The sequence below is a fragment of the Mesoplodon bidens genome, assembly GCF_964165515.1.
Source record: "Mesoplodon bidens genome assembly, chromosome: 4".
In the NCBI taxonomy this organism is placed as follows: Eukaryota; Metazoa; Chordata; class Mammalia; order Artiodactyla; family Ziphiidae; genus Mesoplodon; species Mesoplodon bidens.
The window spans coordinates 5,870,649-5,887,623 of record NC_138160.1 but is presented as its reverse complement, the minus strand read 5'-3'; the positions used below and the strand labels follow the sequence as shown (position 1 = coordinate 5,887,623).

General features: G+C 46.0%; 1 protein-coding gene across 4 annotated transcripts in view; it reads left to right on the top strand.

Moving 5' to 3' along the window:
• The window catches only part of NSUN2 (NOP2/Sun RNA methyltransferase 2), a 28,510-nt gene extending 12,025 nt beyond the window's left edge, over window positions 1-16,485 (top strand). For 2 of the 4 annotated variants that reach the window (XM_081231800.1, XM_081231798.1), the window contains 12 exons: window positions 1,009-1,083; window positions 2,218-2,348; window positions 5,295-5,368; window positions 5,940-6,070; window positions 6,385-6,481; window positions 9,207-9,391; window positions 10,050-10,142; window positions 10,872-11,007; window positions 11,804-11,884; window positions 12,192-12,330; window positions 13,517-13,556; window positions 15,550-16,485. In XM_081231800.1, the coding sequence (XP_081087926.1) occupies window positions 1,009-1,083; window positions 2,218-2,348; window positions 5,295-5,368; window positions 5,940-6,070; window positions 6,385-6,481; window positions 9,207-9,391; window positions 10,050-10,142; window positions 10,872-11,007; window positions 11,804-11,884; window positions 12,192-12,330; window positions 13,517-13,556; window positions 15,550-15,772 (1,405 nt within the window). In that variant the 3' untranslated portion in view covers window positions 15,773-16,485. Of the gene's footprint in view, window positions 1-1,008; window positions 1,084-2,217; window positions 2,349-3,255; window positions 3,328-5,294; window positions 5,369-5,939; window positions 6,071-6,384; window positions 6,482-9,206; window positions 9,392-10,049; window positions 10,143-10,871; window positions 11,008-11,803; window positions 11,885-12,191; window positions 12,331-13,516; window positions 13,557-15,549 lie in introns of all 4 variants that reach the window. The other 2 variants (XM_081231799.1, XM_081231801.1) reach the window with 2 other exon arrangements.
• Window positions 16,486-16,975: the final 490 nt, after the last annotated feature.

The following is a 16,975-nucleotide window of genomic DNA, read 5'->3' as shown; positions in this document are numbered from 1 at the left end:
TCATTAGCACTGAGTGTGACTGCCTGTCAAATACTGAAAAGAATTCTCCTTCAAAAAATTGAAATAGGTCATGAGCTACGTTCCTTTCTTTCCAGATTGCAGCTTTTTAGTTTTCCTTTGGGTCAGGAAAACTGATTTTTCCCACCCCTGTGTTCTTTCGATCACAAATATCATACAGTAAGAAAGATGTGACCTCATGAGCTCTGAGTTGTAAGCTGAGGGAATTAGAATTTAAGCCACCACCATACAAGCAAGGGATGTCATTTGAAAGCAGTTATATTGTATAGGACGTTTCCATCCTGCAGACCCTTTGCCTCAAGGACATGTGACTAGACCATCAAGGAAAATTTAATTTTACAGAGAAAGCCAGCAGACACAGGAATTACTCAAATTCTGAGTAGATAAAATTCGACATAGACAGAAAGATTAATTGATCAACTCTGTATTATGGAATTTACATGTAAATGATTTCCATTAAGTAAAAGCAGAAATTAAAAAATGTTTAAATGTGATATATAGAAAAATCTTGGGAAAGAAATTAAATTGGCTTAATTGAATTTGCTGTGGAAATGCTTTATGAGTGTAAGTTTATCATTATTCTTGTAATTCTGATTAAAACGTTAACTGTTGATTAGCCAAGTTTCTTTTCTAAGTAGCAGGATCAAAAGGTTCTGTGTCCTAGGTCTGAAGATTAGTTTTGCTAGTATTTTTTCTCAAATGGAAACAAATTACTACCTTTTTGTTGAGAGAGGTGTTTGTTCTTTTCAAATCTTTATTTCCTTATCGCACTGAAATGGAAGTGCAATTAGTTTATTGTACTAGAGTGTCCCCAAAACAAAAATAGAAAGTTTATTGTAGCTTGTGAGAATTCAGATCGTTTTCTAATTGGTGTTTATAATAATAATAATGATACCTATTTTGTGATTTATCTTGAACATGACATATTTGTTAAGCTGTGATCATCTTACCGGTACAGAGTTTTAAGTTCTTAAATATCTTTCTTTGCAGTGGAGATGGCACTATGAGAAAAAACATTGACGTCTGGAAAAAGTGGAGCACCTTAAACAGCTTGCAGCTGCATGGGTAAATAAACTGTGTAATTGGTAGCCCTGTGTGACTAAGAGATTAGTGAAGGTTCATGGTTGAATTACCTGGGCATCCAGAGCTTCAGTCCACTGACTGTAATCCTCAGAATGTTAATGGCCACCTTCGTGCGAGTTTGCTTATTTGTCAGAAGTAGTTGCTTTTAAAACCTCTCAAGAGTAGGAAACTGAAGATTGTATACATTTCAGGTATACATTTATTGAGAATGCCTTTTATAAAAGTTTCCTGTAACATTTCAAACGTGCTTTCCATGAAATGACCATTTCTTACTAATATTTCTCCTCTCTGTTTTCAGTTCTTTTGTGTTGAATTATTTTGCTTAACACTTTGACCTCTCAGAAATATGTTTTGGTTGTCTTTAAAGAAAATTTGGGAAGTTCCTAGCAGTGAAAGGAAAGAGAAACTCTTATAACTCAAAGATATGCCTGGTCATGCCTGGTGTATTACGGTGTTTTTGCATTCAGAGGGATTTTTAAAATAGCTGTTTTGATTGTACTGTCTACAGAGCTTTGCTTTCTTTTTTTCACTTAACATTAAAATTATACAAATATAGAACTATGGGTGATCTGGAGGATACTAATGAATATTTACCATAAATAACTTCAGGAAATTTTGTTTCTCTGTTAAAAATTTACTACTGTTTTTGTGAAACAGGCAATTGGGATTATAATGTACTAAGAGATACAAACTGCTCATGGAAAGAAAAAGCAAATATTTCTATAAGTATGGAGACTTTAATAGTGAAATTTAGCTAATGTATTGAATTCAGTTGTTAATCAGCTTTATGCTTTGCTTGTTGGCATGTTGGGAAAGGTTAACAGAACAGTAACAACATTGTAGTAACAACATATAGTAACAACATCTATAAATAGGTACTTTTTAGATAAACAGGGAACATCTTATATAGGGTTACTCTAACTTCGCTTAAAATCTTAAAATTTTTGTTGTTATTTTTTTCTTTATATGGGAGTTGCTAACCTTACACAGAGTATTTTATATTTTATTATGTCTGTCATAAAATTTGTAATGAATATGTGCTACAGTCAGTGCCTCTGACGTATGTGCCATGCGGATGTGCTCGGCACATAGGGTGACCTAGTCTCCGGCCCTTAGTTTACAGCTGCGGATTGCAACTCGGGGTGCTGAACAGCTAGTGGAAGGCGGCAGGATGGTGTATTCTACGTGTTCACTAAACCCCATTGAAGATGAAGCAGTCATAGCATCTTTACTGGAAAAGAGTGAAGGTAAGTGCATGATGATCTTTCAATAAGAGTATGTACTTTTCAAAACTTTATTGCTATAGTGTATTTTTCTGTAGGCTTTTTCTACGTTTGCTTGTGTGATTAGCCTATAAACCCTAAAATGAGGTATCCCTGATTAAAAACATGCTTATATAATGGGTTTCTTGTATTTCGTGAATTATGCAGTTGGCCCTTTTTGTTTCTCTGAGTTTGAAAGGTTATGTCAGATCCTTACCACACTGTTGCATTTTTTTAAAAATTGTGGTAAAACTTACATAACTTAAAAATGTACCATCTTGGGCTTCCCTGGTGGCACAGTGGTTGAGAGTCCGCCTGCTGATGCAGGGGACGTGGGTTCGTGCCCCGGTCCGGGAAGATCCCACATGCCGCGGAGTGGCTGGGCCTGTGAGCCATGGCCGCTGAGCCTGTGCGTCCGGAGCCTGTGCTCCGCAACAGGAGAGGCCACAACAGTGAGACGCCCGCGTACCGCAAAAAAAAAAAAAAGTACCGTCTTAACTATTTAAAAATGTATAGTTCGATAGTGTTGACTGCATTCACATTGTTGTGTAGCCAATTTCCAGAGCTCTTCACCTGCTAAACGGAAACTCTGGACCCATTAAACAACTCCCCAGTACCCCCTCTGCCCCCCGCCCCCCCCCATTATTTTTCTGTCTCTGTGACTTTGACCACTCTAGATATCTCCTTTGAGTGAAATCATTACAGTATTGTTGTTTTGTGACTGACTGGCTTACCTCTTTTCGGATATTGTACTCAGAGTTTACCCATGTTATATAATATATCAGAATTTTCTTCCTTTTTAAGGCTGAAAATATTCCATTGTATGTTTAGACCATATTTTGTTTATCCATTAATCTGCTGATGGACACTTGGTTTTGCTTCTGCATTTTAGCTGTTGTGAATAAATGCTGCTTTGAACATGGCTGTACCAATAACTCTTTTAGACCCTGCCTTCAGTTCTCATGTGCATACACACAAGTGGAATTGCTGCACCAGATGGTAATTCTGTGTTTATTTTTAAGGACCCACCATACTGTTTTCCACAGCAGCTGCACCATTTTATATTCCCACCAGCAGTGCACAAGGGTTCCAATTTCTCCACATCCTCGCCAGCACTTGTTATTTTGTTTTTTTTGTTTTTTTTGTGGTTGTTGTGGTTGTTTTTTTGTTTTGTTTTTTGATAGTAACCATCCTAATGGGTGTGAGGTCTTATCACACTGTTTTATACTGAGGGACCAGACAGGTTGTAAGAACATTTCATAATGTTTTCATGTTTTTGCTGAAATGTTAACCTTTCTGTCAGTTTCTCCTTAACAGAAATAATTGGAAATTTCAAACTAACTACATTTCCAGAATAGAATGCTTCCGAGTTTTCTACTTGTGTATGAAGCAAGTTGAAATGCAGATGTCAAAACAGGTGTGCATTTCCTGAGGCGGTATCCGAGTCCGTCTAGGCTTCCGTTACATTCTTAGTGGCCGAGTGATCTCTGTGCTGTGTGGTCAGCCCTCTGATCGTTCGCACCTTTGGGGTCTTTTCGACCTGAATTTACTATGTTGTGTTTATTTTGTTTTGCTATAGTTACATAAAGATGTGATTTCTGAACAGTGTTTCCTGCATGGTTATGAGCTCTACATTTTTGATGGTACTTTATTTTGAAAGGCATTGGAGGAGGAGAGCTGTGAGTGATGTAATTTGATAGTAAATTTAACTCTTAGTGTCCTGTTCTGTAATTACTCTCTAACCAGGCAGGTGGGTTTCCAGTCTCGGCTTTGCTCTCACAGCCATCTCTGCACGTGGTTGCTACAGACCACACTGTAGATGTCTCATCCCCGTCCTCCATCATGTGTAGACGTCACGTAGAGGCATCATGTGTAGACGTGGCTTCATCAGACAGTAGGCCTTGGCTGGACCTTGGACTCGGCAGTTGCTGGGGATTTTGACTGGAGAGGCTGTGGTCCCCACCTGGAAGTCCTCAGACTCAGCTGGGGGAAGGGTGGCCGATACGCATTCAGTCTACACGCGCTGGGCCATTGTTGGCAGCTTCTGACCCAAATGGTGGCAGAAAGTCACTGCTGAGCCCAGGGCAGTGTTTGATTGAGAAAACCAGTTTTCGTACACTTGCACTATTATTTAGTGTTGGCTTTTAAAAGCCAGACTATTTGGATGTACTAGTGGAGGTCAGTATGATGCTTTTGTCAAAGGTTTCTTACCGTTGGACTTCCACCTCGGGGATTCTTTCGCTCTATTTTCACGATTGCCTGCATTTTTCATAGCTTCCAGGGAGCTTATGTTGGATTTTCCTCTTCCTGAGACCGTCTGATCTGTCTGTGGTCTGTGGATGGTAGTTCATTTGAGAGGTTTCCTGTAATGGCCCTAACTTACAGCTTCTTGTAGTAGTGCTACTGTAGACACTGTGTTTTTTTTTTTTTTTTCTTTTTATAAATTTATTTTTTTATTTTTGGCTGCGTTGGGTCTTTGTTGCTGCGCACGGGCTTTCTCTAGTTGTGGCGAGCGGGGGCTACTCTTCGTTTTGGTGCGCAGGCTTCTCATTGCGGTGGCTTCTCTTGTTGCTGTGGACTTTGTCTCGGACGTGGTGTGGACTCTGCAGCTCGTTATTGCAGCAGCTTTACTGTGCTCTCATTTACGCTCGTAACATTCACTTGTTCTAAGTGTGCAGTTCAGTGATCTGTAGTGGCTTCACTGCATTTTCGAGAAGAGCTCATTTGCAGTCACTCCCTGTTCCCACCCCCGCCCGCCCCAGGAACCACGAATCTGCTCTCTGCCTGTGTGGATCTGCCCTCCGTGGACATTTCCTGTAAATGGGATCATACAATATGTGATCGGGATCATACAATATGTGATCTTTTATAATTAGCTTCTTTCACTGGGCATGATGTGAATTTTTGTTTTGTTTTTTGTTTGATACATAGGTGCCTTGGAACTTGCTGATGTGTCCTCTGAGTTGCCAGGACTAAAGTGGATGCCTGGACTCACACAGTGGAAGGTAGTCTTTCTGCAAAGACTCTGACTCAGAAAGGCAGACAACTTGATAGACCTGTTAGACCTGTGGATGTTTTAAAGCACCCACAGTTGGGTAACTTGAATAAATAGTACATTTGGTTATGCAGCTTAGAATCAATTTCAAAATTATGTTTAATGACAAATGGTATGATTATGCAAATATTTCTCTCTGGCACTGGAAAAGTTTTCCTGTCTTTATTCTGCAGTTAGAAGTCAGCTTTGTTTATTCTCATCCCCATAAGTATAGTTTTGCTTTTTTTCTTTTAACTGGCTGGAATTCAAGCCTTGTTTCCAATATGAAACAATTCACTTTTCAGTTTTAAACGAGGAACAATCTGAGGCTTGTTTTAAAAGAGAAAAAAAAAACCCACATGGAAAATGAAAATGCTGCTTTATAGAATGATTGTCCTGTTTCATGGAATAAAAGGTTGTCTCATTTTTATTTTTGCAAACAGTCCTCGCTTTGGAGAGAAATGAGAATCTCCCACTTTGACTTTTCCTATTGTTAGGTGGGGCTGGCTGGTAATCTAGAATCCCACCCTCTCGTTCTGCAGGTGATGACGAAGGATGGGCAGTGGTTTGCAGTGTGGGATGATGTTCCGCACAGCAGACACACCCAAATCCGGCCTACCATGTTCCCCCCGAAGGACCCCGAGAAGTCACAGGCGATGCACCTAGAGCGGTGGTGAGCTTGTGGGGAGGTGGGACCTCTGGCGTGTTCTGCGTGATCTGGGCTGCGCCCATGGCTGACCCCTCTTGTGTGAACTTTTCAGCAAATAAGGTTCTCAGGGCCTGAGCTGCAGGCGTTGAGCATTTGTAAATAACAAAAATAAATGGCTTGAACCTGATTAAGTAATACTTGGCCACTACGTTAACTTTTTACACATCACACGTTGACGATTCTGTCAGTGAGGGTTGGGTGAATATTTACAGCAAAAGAGTGTATTAGGATCAGTTAAAAAGGGTAAATTGTGTGGGTTTTTTTTTTTTTTCTTTCAGTCTTAGGATATTACCACATCATCAAAACACTGGAGGGTTCTTCGTGGCAGTATTAGTGAAAAAGTCTTCAATGCCATGGAATAAACGTCCCCCAAAGGTAAACATCTTCCAGAGCAATGTAGCATACCGTGTGGTCTTTTTGTGCAGTTGAGGCAGAAGCTGTCCGAGGTCAGTGAAGGGTTTTTGTGTGTGAGGTGGTGATGGTGGTGTTCTTAAATTTAAATTTTGAGTTTTCCAGAAAGCAGCCGTGTCTTATAAGGGAGGTGGAAAAGGCGGAGTTGGGAAATGCATTTCTTCTTTATCTTAAATCCAGTTCTTTAATAAAAATTGGAAAGTCATAAAGACGACTGCTCTGTGGTTTAGTATCAGAAGGAACCCCCGCAGGCCGGTGGTGTCTGTGTCTGCCTTCCTGTGGGTAGTTTTCAGTTGGAACAACTCTGCCAACCTCAGGCCAGCCCGTCTTTGTCTTGGCCATGAGAGGTAATGACAGGCTGTCCAGGCCTGGCTGAAGTGGACGTAGATAGGGCCTGACCTGCCAAACGAACCTCAGCCGCCCCCTGGGTTATGCAAGGGAGGCCATGAAGCCGAGGGGTTTGGAGAGGGCAGCCTTGAGTCTTGACACAAAGTTGCCATGTGATGTGCTCTCCTCCCCTTTTCAACATGAGGAACTTTGTTAGCGTGTCCATTAGCCTTCCTTCCGTTGCCATGGAACGTGGCCTGGAGTCACAGTCAATGCTGGAAAACGAGGACAAATAATGCTTGGCCTTTGGAGAAACAGAAAGGAAACCATTTTCTGGGGTATGGCTAATCCAGACGAATGCTTGGGGCACAGACTCACACTGAAGCGATGTGGCATTTGCGGGCCGTCGCCACGGCGCTTGTGAGGTTGGAGAGGTTTTCCCAGAGGCGGAGCCCCTGGCTGTCACAGCCCCTCACTCCCAGTCAGGAGTGGGGCCACGGGGCCTGGAGCAGTGCTCCCTGCCTGACACATGAACGCCGGCCACATGGTAACTTAAAGTTTCTTGCAGCCACATTTTAAAAAGTAAACGAAAAAGTGAGATTAATGACATTGTATTTATCACACTATAATAAAATGTGATTTTCATGCAATTAAAGTAAGTTATTAGTGAAATAATATTCATGCTTTCATTCCGAGATTTAAAAACAGTGTGAACTTTCACTCTAAGAAGCATCTTACGTAGCACCGGTCACATTTGACATGGTCAAAGTGCACGACTGGTGCTGTACTACAAGGGTACTGGTCAGAGCCTGTCACATATGTGAACTTCAGATTCACTTGCACTTGGGGCTGTGTTGACATTTTTGTCTCATAAGTGGTTTTGAGCTTTTTCTTCAGTGTGCCACCTCTGATGTGGCATCTTACTTTTTAGAACTACTTGGTATCATTTGCTCATTTAAATCTTACTGCTGCTTCTGTCTCCTGTGAGTATGTCAGTTCCTCATTCATTTAGCTGAGAAAACCTGTTTTGGCGGCCTGACCTGTGAGCTCGCCCGGCGTGACTCTGCTGGGGCCACATTGATAACTCAGATTCTCAGTCTTCAGGACGCCCTTGTCTAGTTGAAGTGATGGAGCTTGTAAATACAGTCAGAATTGGAGCCAGAGAGAGAGCCATGCTGACAAAGTGCTGTTGGTATCCTTGTGAGGGGGCGGGATTAGATCTGGGTCATTGCGATGGAACAGAAAAAGCCTCCTGCACAGAGGGGCGTGGGAGACAGGCTCCGACCAGCAGGCCCAGGTGGGCATAGAAAGGATGCGTACCATTGCTAGCCTTGTCAAAGGGTTTGGGGGTTTGTTCTTTTTTGCCTTTTTTTTTAAAAAAAAAAACAATTAAATAGAGTACGTTTTCTGGGAGGCAGTGTTGCCTAGTGTTAATAGCTTTAGAACCTTACCAACTTATCCACTGAATAGCTCTGTGAACTGAGGGACGTGTTGAACTTTTCTGTGTTCAAGTGTCCTAATTCGTAAACTCACTTCATAGGGATTGAGAATTATCACTTTTACCAATCTTGTGACCTGTTAGAAAGGACGTGTAGCTTTAAAGAATTTTATTAAGTTGAGGTGTAATTGACATACAACATTATATTAGTTCAGATGGATGACATAATGATTCTGTTTGTATATACATAGTTACAGAATGTCTTTCCTTATGGTGAGAACTTTTGAGATCTGCTCTCTGAGGAAGTTTGAAATATGCAACAGTGTTATTACCTGTAGTCGCTGTGCTATGTGTTACGTAATAGTTTTCTAATATAAGATCTTATATAAAATATACATAAAAAATTAATGTAAGTGAAACGTTTTGCACATTCTTAAAGCCAAATTTATACTCTTATCCCGGATCAGAAGTTCGTTTTTCTACAGGTAGTTTCTCGGTCCCTAGAGGTGCACTTTATCTTTCTTCTAATCTCCACAGCGGTCTATCCAGGGGTCCTGGGAGAGTTCCCACTGTCCTTTATGTATGTCGTTGTCTCCTCGGCCCCAGATAGTATGTTTGGGGCAGCATGCGACTCATCACGCAGAGCAGATGCACGGCAGCATTTCTGAGTGAAGACAGGCTGGCGTTGTTGGCCTTTGCTAGGAAACAGGAAGTTAAAACTAGAGTCAGTGCCCATGAATTCTGCTTAAAATAGCAGATAGATTTAAGACACTTGTTTTAAAAAAAATTCTGTGGTCTCTCTTTTGTACATGAGATGCTGTATTCATTTGGATGGATTTTGTGACGTTTTGAGTTCCTTCTTTTCCTGTATCAGGGCAGAGGAGGTGGTTGTCTGAGTTTAAACAAGCTTACCCCCTGTTCCAGCTGCAGGGTGAGTCTGCAGAACCGCGGGGGCCTGTGCAGCCGGGCCCCGCAGATCCCATGGGAAGGAGCATTTCCCACCCCTTGGAGCTGGAGAGTAAACCGGCCGCTGGTATTAGCGACACAGGAGCAACTGAAAGAGCTGAGAATTTAGAGAATAATGGAAATAAGAAAGATGGTGTGTGTGGGTAAGAAACGGTTGTGTCTTTATTTTATTTTTGGCTGCGTTGGGTCTTTGCTGCTGCACGCAGGCTTTCTCTAGTTGCAGCGAGCGGGGGCTACTATTTGTTGCGGGTGCGGGCTTTTCATTGTGGTGGCTTCTCGTTGCAGAGCATGGGCTGTAGGCATGCGGGCTTCAGTAGTTGCAGTACAGGGGCTCAGTAGTTGTGGCTCGCGGGCTCTAGAGCGCAGGCTCAGTAGTTGTGGCACACAGGCTTAGTTGCTCCATGGCACGTGGGATCTTCCTGGACCAGGGCTCAAACCCGTGTCCCCTGCATTGGCAGGCAGATTCTTAACCACTGAGCCACCAGGAAAGCTCAATGGTTGTGTCTTGATCCTCACGTTCTTGTGTCTCCCCAGCCCTCGTAGATTAAACAGGAACCCAGAGCTCTCTCGGGGGTGGTTTTGCAGGGGTGAGAAGGTCCTTGCTGTATAGGACACGGTTCAGTGCTGATGACCCCCGTGGTGGATGCCACTGGCTGTCCTCCGGAGGGAAGAGACCTACTTCCCTCCAGAGCCCGGGCGGCACGGAGCTGGGATGAGGGCTGGGTGGGAGGAGGGATGTGCTGTTGGGATTTAGTGGTATTCCTCCAATGACAGATTACCTCGTCTCCATTCCCTTCTCAGTCCTCCTCCATCTAAGAAAATGAAGTTATTTGGATTTAAAGAAGATCCATTTGTATTTATTCCTGAAGACGACCCATTATTTCCACCTATCCAGTAAGGATGAATTCAACGTTTTAAATTCTTCTTTTAAATTTACCGTAGGGTTCAGTGCACATGTGGTCACATTTAACTGTAGTTTTTCACTTAGCCCCTTTTTAACAACGCATGTCAGAGCTGGATGAAAGTTTAGAGGGTGTTTACTGAACCCTTCAGTTTAAGGTGAGCAGTAATCAGAGAACCTAAACCACCCAAAGGTGTAGATGATAGAGAGATGGAGAACTCTGGACTGCGGCCAGGGCTCCCCGCCTTGTTCCCGGCTAGGAAATGAGGAGCAGTGGGTCTGGGTGGGATTTCCAGGTGGAACAAGGTGCCCAGGATAACAGTCTTGGGTTCATCTCTTCCTTGTTTGTTGAACTTAGTATCTTTAAACCGGAGTGGTCACTTACATTCATCGTGTTGTAGATAACGGGTCCTTTGCCGGTGTTTGTAAAAATCCCTCCTGAAAAGCCCATGAGGCAGGTGGGTGCTCTCGGGTGTGGTGTTGGAGCAGCAGTTGAGGGGAGAAGTTGCACCTGTTGACGCAGGTCCCAGGTCTAGCTGCTCTCAGGCGAAGCTCCTGGAGGCCCAGGTGAAGCGGGTGCAGGTGGGCGTCCACGGCAGAGCGCCAGCACCCGTAACCACAGCAGCTTTGAGAAGTGGGGTCTGTCGGGGAGAGCAGGCCGCCGAGAGGCATTCGTCACATTCTGAACGGAACTCTCGTAAGCAGCCCTGTCTTTTTCGCAGGAAATTTTATGCTTTGGGCCCTTCCTTCCCAAAGATGAACTTGTTAACTCGAACCGTGGAGGGGAAGAGGAGGCAGCTCTACATGGTGTCCAAGGAGCTGAGAAACGTGCTGCTGAACAACAGCGAGAGGGTGAAGGTACCGCTCGCCCAGCCCCGGGGCCCGTGCGCTCAGCGTGCCCTGCTTTCGCGTCTGCCCGGACTCGGTCGGGAGGGGCCGACCCTGATGTGGCCCTGCCAGTTTGTCCGCCGTGGGCAGAGGCGAGCCAAGCTGCCCGGGGGCCTCAGCTGCTGCCAGGCACAGGCTGCCCGGCCACGTCCAGTCTGCCTCGCTGGGCTCATGCCGTCTGCGTCACGGGGGACCGACGTCTGCCTGCTGCTCCTGTGGGCGCTTGGCTTTATTTGTTTTTTTCCATTTTCCTTAGAATTTTTCCACTTCTGGACCCTCTTTTCATTTGCTTTACAGTTTTCCCAGCTCATTTCCCTCTTGTCTGCTTGTTTAATGCAGCTCATCTCTGCGTGGTCTGGAGGCCCCCGAGGTCAGAGTGTTCTCAGGACAGTGCTAGGCCATGAGGTGCTGTCTTTCCTGTCCTCTCTTGGGTGTCCACTGGGGCTTCCAGGCTGACGGTGTCCTTGCTCCCGATGGCCCGTGGAATGTGTGCTGACCTATTCTTGTGTTCTCAGAGGTTCCTGGTTTTAACGTCTATTGTAATGATCAGTCCGTATAAGGCACAGAAACCAAAGCCATGTGGGAGTATCGTCGGGCCAAGAGAACGTCTGTTTTCGTCAGATGACTCTTGAAGTACTTCCCACTCCTTTTTTCCTTCTTTTCCGCAGCTACTTAGAGCCCTGTCTCCTTGTGCTAGAAAGGAGTATTTTAGTCGATTATCCTGACTTTCACTTACGTGCATTTCATCTGATATTTTCCATCCCAGGTTATTAACACTGGGGTTAAAGTCTGGTGTCGAAATAACAGCGGTGAAGAGTTCGACTGTGCTTTCCGGTTGGCGCAGGAGGTAAGTGCAGCCGGTGGGGCGGCGCGAGCCGCGGAGGCGTGGATGGGGGATTCTGAGCCGGCCTGGCGGGTCAGGACCACTGAGCACCGGGCCGGCTTCTGCCAGGGGGGCTCTCGAAGACACTGAGCTTTTCCGGGGCGCCAGGGTGGGGCTGTGCTTGCTGGCGTGTGTCCCGTGTGTGTCACTGGCGTCCCGCCTGCCAGGGGCTGTGGAGAGGGGAGGGGCTGCCATGAGCGGAGGGCTCGCCTCACGTGCATGGGTGGTGATTGCTGCCATTCGTAATGGCCACCTCTCTTTATTCCCACAGGGAATATATACATTGTATCCATTTATTAATTCAAGAATTATCACCGTCTCGATGGAAGATGTTAAAATTCTGTTAACCCAGGAAAATCCATTTTTTAGAAAACTCAGCAGTGAGGCATACGGCCAAGTCAAGGACATGGGTAAGCAGTTTGACTGGCGCAGAGACGTAACTTGTCCTCATACACATAGTGAAGATGTAGGTGTTCCTGCTTGATGGAGCTTTTCCACCTTTATGTGTGTTGTGACTCTGTTCTTGGTGCCTGTGTCGATTTCAGAGGGATTTCTGGAGACACCTGACAACCCCTTTCGTTGAGGGTCAAGGGCATTGCTGGAGCTGCTCTCCTGCCCCGAGCCAGCCTCCCACGGTCACCTGTGCAGGTGTCAGGGCCCAGCCAGGCCACCTGCCAGAGCCCCAAGCCGCCCGCTGTCACTCGGGCAGCCAGAGGGCAGGTCCTCACACTCGGGTGTGTCTGTGTCTTGAGGCCAGGAGAGATGAGCACAGGCTGTTGGCTTGGTTTGACACCTTGACCAGCCCCCAGCGGTAGAATGTGCATCCTTATTCCTTGCCCAAGGTTCCTGCTGCTCTGTGGGTAGCGGTCACATCCTTGCTTTTCTGTTTCATAAACTTCCACCTCGAATCACTGAGTGACGTTTCCTCCTAAGAATACAAATAATTCCACCTGGGACTCTAGTTCTGTTTTTCTTTTCATTCTTGCTTGCTTTTTTATAACTTATTCCTTACTTCCGGCTCGATTGGATGAAAAGGGCACAAATCAGTCATTGAAGTTACGTGGTCTCATGCCTCACGTTCCGGCCTGAAGCCTGAGCAGTCGGAGCTCGCCGTGCCGAGGCATCCTCGTCTCCCCAGGCAGGGCTGCATTCAAAGTAGGGATTGCTTTAAAGGATGAGGGGACATGTGTTCTCTTTCTCTTTTAATCCTACATTTGGACGACCACAGCATAATTTTTGACAGTTTTTGATGTGGTGTTCCATGCTCTTTCTGGGGGTTGGAGCAGGTATTTATTTAGTCTTGAGTTCTGAGAATTAAGCAGTAGTTAATCCCGACCTCCCTGCTCCTGAGAGAGGCTTGCTGAGTGTTGCAGTCTCTCAGTGGTCTGACATGAGCCTCTCCTACACTGTCCCCGTGACCCCACTTGGTGCCTGGCTTGCGGATGGCGTTGTGAATTTAGACGGAAAGCCCTCTTTTCTGCCTCAAGACCCCTGAGGCCAAGAGTCTAGATTATTGCTCTCTGGGCACATAAACATGCACAGCAGAGGTGTCCCTGCTGGCAGAGCTCGACCAGTGTGTGCCTCTTTCTCTTCCAGCCAAGGGCAGCGTCGTCCTGAAGTATGAACCGGACCCCACGTAAGTGAGATGTTCCAGCCATTGGAGCTTCCGTGTTCTTGGCGGTGGGGGGATGGTGGGTGGTCTTAGAAGCCTTTTATGATGTTCCCCTCAAACAGTACTGTGCAAATCTTAGAACTGGAATATTCTCGTATATCATGAAGATACTCTTGATAAAACATTCCCTTTCAAGCCACGTGTATTTTTATTTAGAAGATAACATGCAGAGTCCTATTCTCTGTGCCCCAGAAATCTAATTCTGATTTTTACCTTAAACAGAGGAAGTGTACAGATAGGACAGTCAGGAGAGGTTGAGTTCTTCCACCTCTGCTGTTGGTTTGGCTGGTGTTTGTGGATCACCCGTTAGGTATCAGGCAGTGTTGCTCTGGGCTGGGGCATGGCGGCCCGGCCCCCGTAGCTAGACTGACAGCCACCTCGGGAGCACGGGACCACTGCTCTGCGACACCCCTCACACTGGGAGCAGGTCCCGCGTGGTCAGCACTTGCCAGAAACAAGACAGAGGACTTGGGTGTCGGGCCCAGGGGTCCTCAGCAAGGGGGTGGCAGAGTCAGCGTTGGCATCCCCAGACAGGTTTACATTTAACAGCTGCCCCTGTCAACTAAAGCACCATTTCCGAAGGAGGAGATAGAACAGGGTCTAGGCTGGAGAGGGGTTTGGGCAGCTTCTCTGGAAGGCAGGACCCAGCTGGACAGCTGCCTGGGTGGAGTCTGCACAGGAGGCCAGGTCCCGGCACCCAGCATCGTCTGCGGGGAGCAGCCTGGGGGGGCTGGGACTAGGAGTAAGACGGCAGGTGGGTTTTAAGGTAACAGTGCTCGTGTGGCCCACGTAGAAAACTGTAGGCTGTTTTAAGATGCGGGTCCGCTTTTCCACGTACGCTGGTTTCTACTAGTTGAAGTACACAAGTTAAAAGACAGGGGAAAAGACAGCTTCAGGAATTAGATTTTTTAAAGAGGAAGACAATGGGAGTATGGGAATTTTCTGGTGTCTTCCTGTCATCGTTTTTTTACCAAACCACTAAGCAAAGGAGATGTGTTTCCATCTCCTTTTCTTAGTGGTTTCTCTCTTCCTGGTTCAGGCCTTTCTCTTCTCTTTTTCTGTTTGTTTTTTAAGAAATATGATTGAAATGCTTGTTTGTTCCTTGCACAGCCTGTGTCACTGATGCCTGGCATCAGGTAGGCTTGGGACACATGTTTACTTAAATGAGGGCTTTAGGAGCCTAAAAACTAGACCAGAGTCACGTTTGAAAGAAAGTAAATAACAGTATGCATGGTACACGCTGATACGCACAGTGCTTGATAAGGGGCACGTGCGTAATACAGACAGTAGCCGCCCTCCCAGTTAGGAAAGGGGAGCTGATGCCACCTGGGAAGCCGGTTGCTCAGGCAGGGTGTTTGGACCCGGATGGCACTGCTTGCCGGACACAGGCAGGCTCGGTGTGCCGGGCGTCAGACTGTTATGGGGGTGGGTGACCAGACCCAATTCCGGGAAACACTGTGTCTGCAAAGAATGGTGGTCCTGGCTCCCGGTTCTGGCGCCCCACGCGGCTGGCGCTGTTACTGTGGGCCCAGTTACCCGGCCTCCACAGGGCCTCAGTTTGCTCACCTGTAGACGTGGGCAGGAGCTGCAAGGAGCCATGAGGGACAGGACAGATTCCTGTTGGTGGGTAGGGTGGGCATACAGATAGCTCTTCACATTGGCGAAGATGCAAGTATTTGGAGATTCTAACACTGAAAGTGTTTGAAATCTGCAGATTTGGGGGTTATTCCACTGTGAGTTTTTAGAAGGAAAAACTGACCAACCTGAGGGCGTTGATACTCTTCAGGACAGGAAGAAGGAAGCTGGTTTTCCTTTGAGAGAAGCCTCCATAGAATCACAGACTAAAATGCCTTCCCCGTGGCTTGGGGGTATTTTTGGGGAGCAGTTGTGTGTCAGTACTGCCTACGGTGCAGTTAGGAGGATGTTTAACACTTACCCGGAGCCGTTCTGTTCACAGGAAGCCGGACACGCTCCAGTGCCCCATCGTGTTGTGTGGATGGCGGGGAAAGGCCTCAATTCGAACTTTTGTGCCAAAGAACGAACGGCTTCACTATCTCAGGATGATGGGGCTGGAAGTGTTGGCAGAAAAGAAGAAAGAGGGGGCTGTTCCAACGAGCGAGAGTGCAGCCAGCCCTGGGGCTCCGGAGGACAAGGTGGGTGCTGAGCAAGGGGCAGAGTAGCCGGCCAGCTGGATGCCGCCACAGGCAGTGACCCGGCGGCTGGCCCGCCCCAGTGCACTGGCTGCAGGGGCCTCCACCTTGGCGTCACCGCTGAGACGAAACCCAGGACTACTGACTGGTGAGACACACGTCTGTAAAGACTGGGAAGTGACGGAAGGTTAGGTCTGTGAATGACCCCCGGACTCTTTCACGTGGAGCGTATGGAAGGTATTTTTTTAGCTTGTTAGAATTTCCCCATTTCTTTGGCAAAGTTGGGTCCAGTATGCCTGTTGCCGGTAATAGACTTTCATTGTTAAAGTCTACCAAGAAATATAACTGCCCTGGCAGAAAATTTCAGGTCCCTTTTGTTATGCCTATATTGGTCTTAAGGCCTAGTGCTTCTTTTAGGCATTTTTTTTTAGAGAGAATCTGTAACTATGTGTGGATTGTTGGAAAACTGTACTATCAACTTTAATAATTGTATTAAGTTGCCCATTAGTGCGACATTAATACGCAGTGGGGTTAATATCTGAGGTCTCAGATGACTTCTGTGCCTTTGTAATAAAAGGTAAAATAAACTTTCTCACAGTAAGAGCTGTACTGTGAATTGTGATATTAGTCATGAGGGTTTTATGTGCTTTTATTGGAGTACCCTGCAATTTTAATTTTTAAATGGGGTTTGGGATCCTTGGAAAGTTTAAATAAAGAGTCATTAATGAAAATGGGTATGTGTACGACTCTAGTGTTTACTCCAGTTCATGAGGCAGAAGGAACTAACTGATTTTGGGGTAAATGGAAACATTAGGATTAAAGCCTTCTTAGCTGGTGGAAGGAATTTTAATGTGAAGACAGTTTTTGAATAAAGTCAGTAGTTAGGCCTGAAAGCGCTTGAAGGGCTTTCTTGTGGGTTTACCTTTTATCCTCCAGAGGGCGGTATTGACCCTCCAGCTACAGTGAGCCTGATTTGGGTGGGTAAAGGGTTGCTTAGCAGCTTGGGAACCATCTCCAGCGCTGAATGGGCTCCCTCGGGCACCGTGCTGACCAGGCAGGAGCTGCGCAGCCATTTCAGTTAACCACTTACCAGGTCCCTGCTATGTGTCAGGCGGGGTTCTGGGTGACACATCACGACAATCAAAATTTCAGAAGAGAAGAGTATGGTGTGGTGAACCTTCATGGCCCTGTCATCTGGCTTTCACAGTGAATACAGTCTTATTAATACCCACC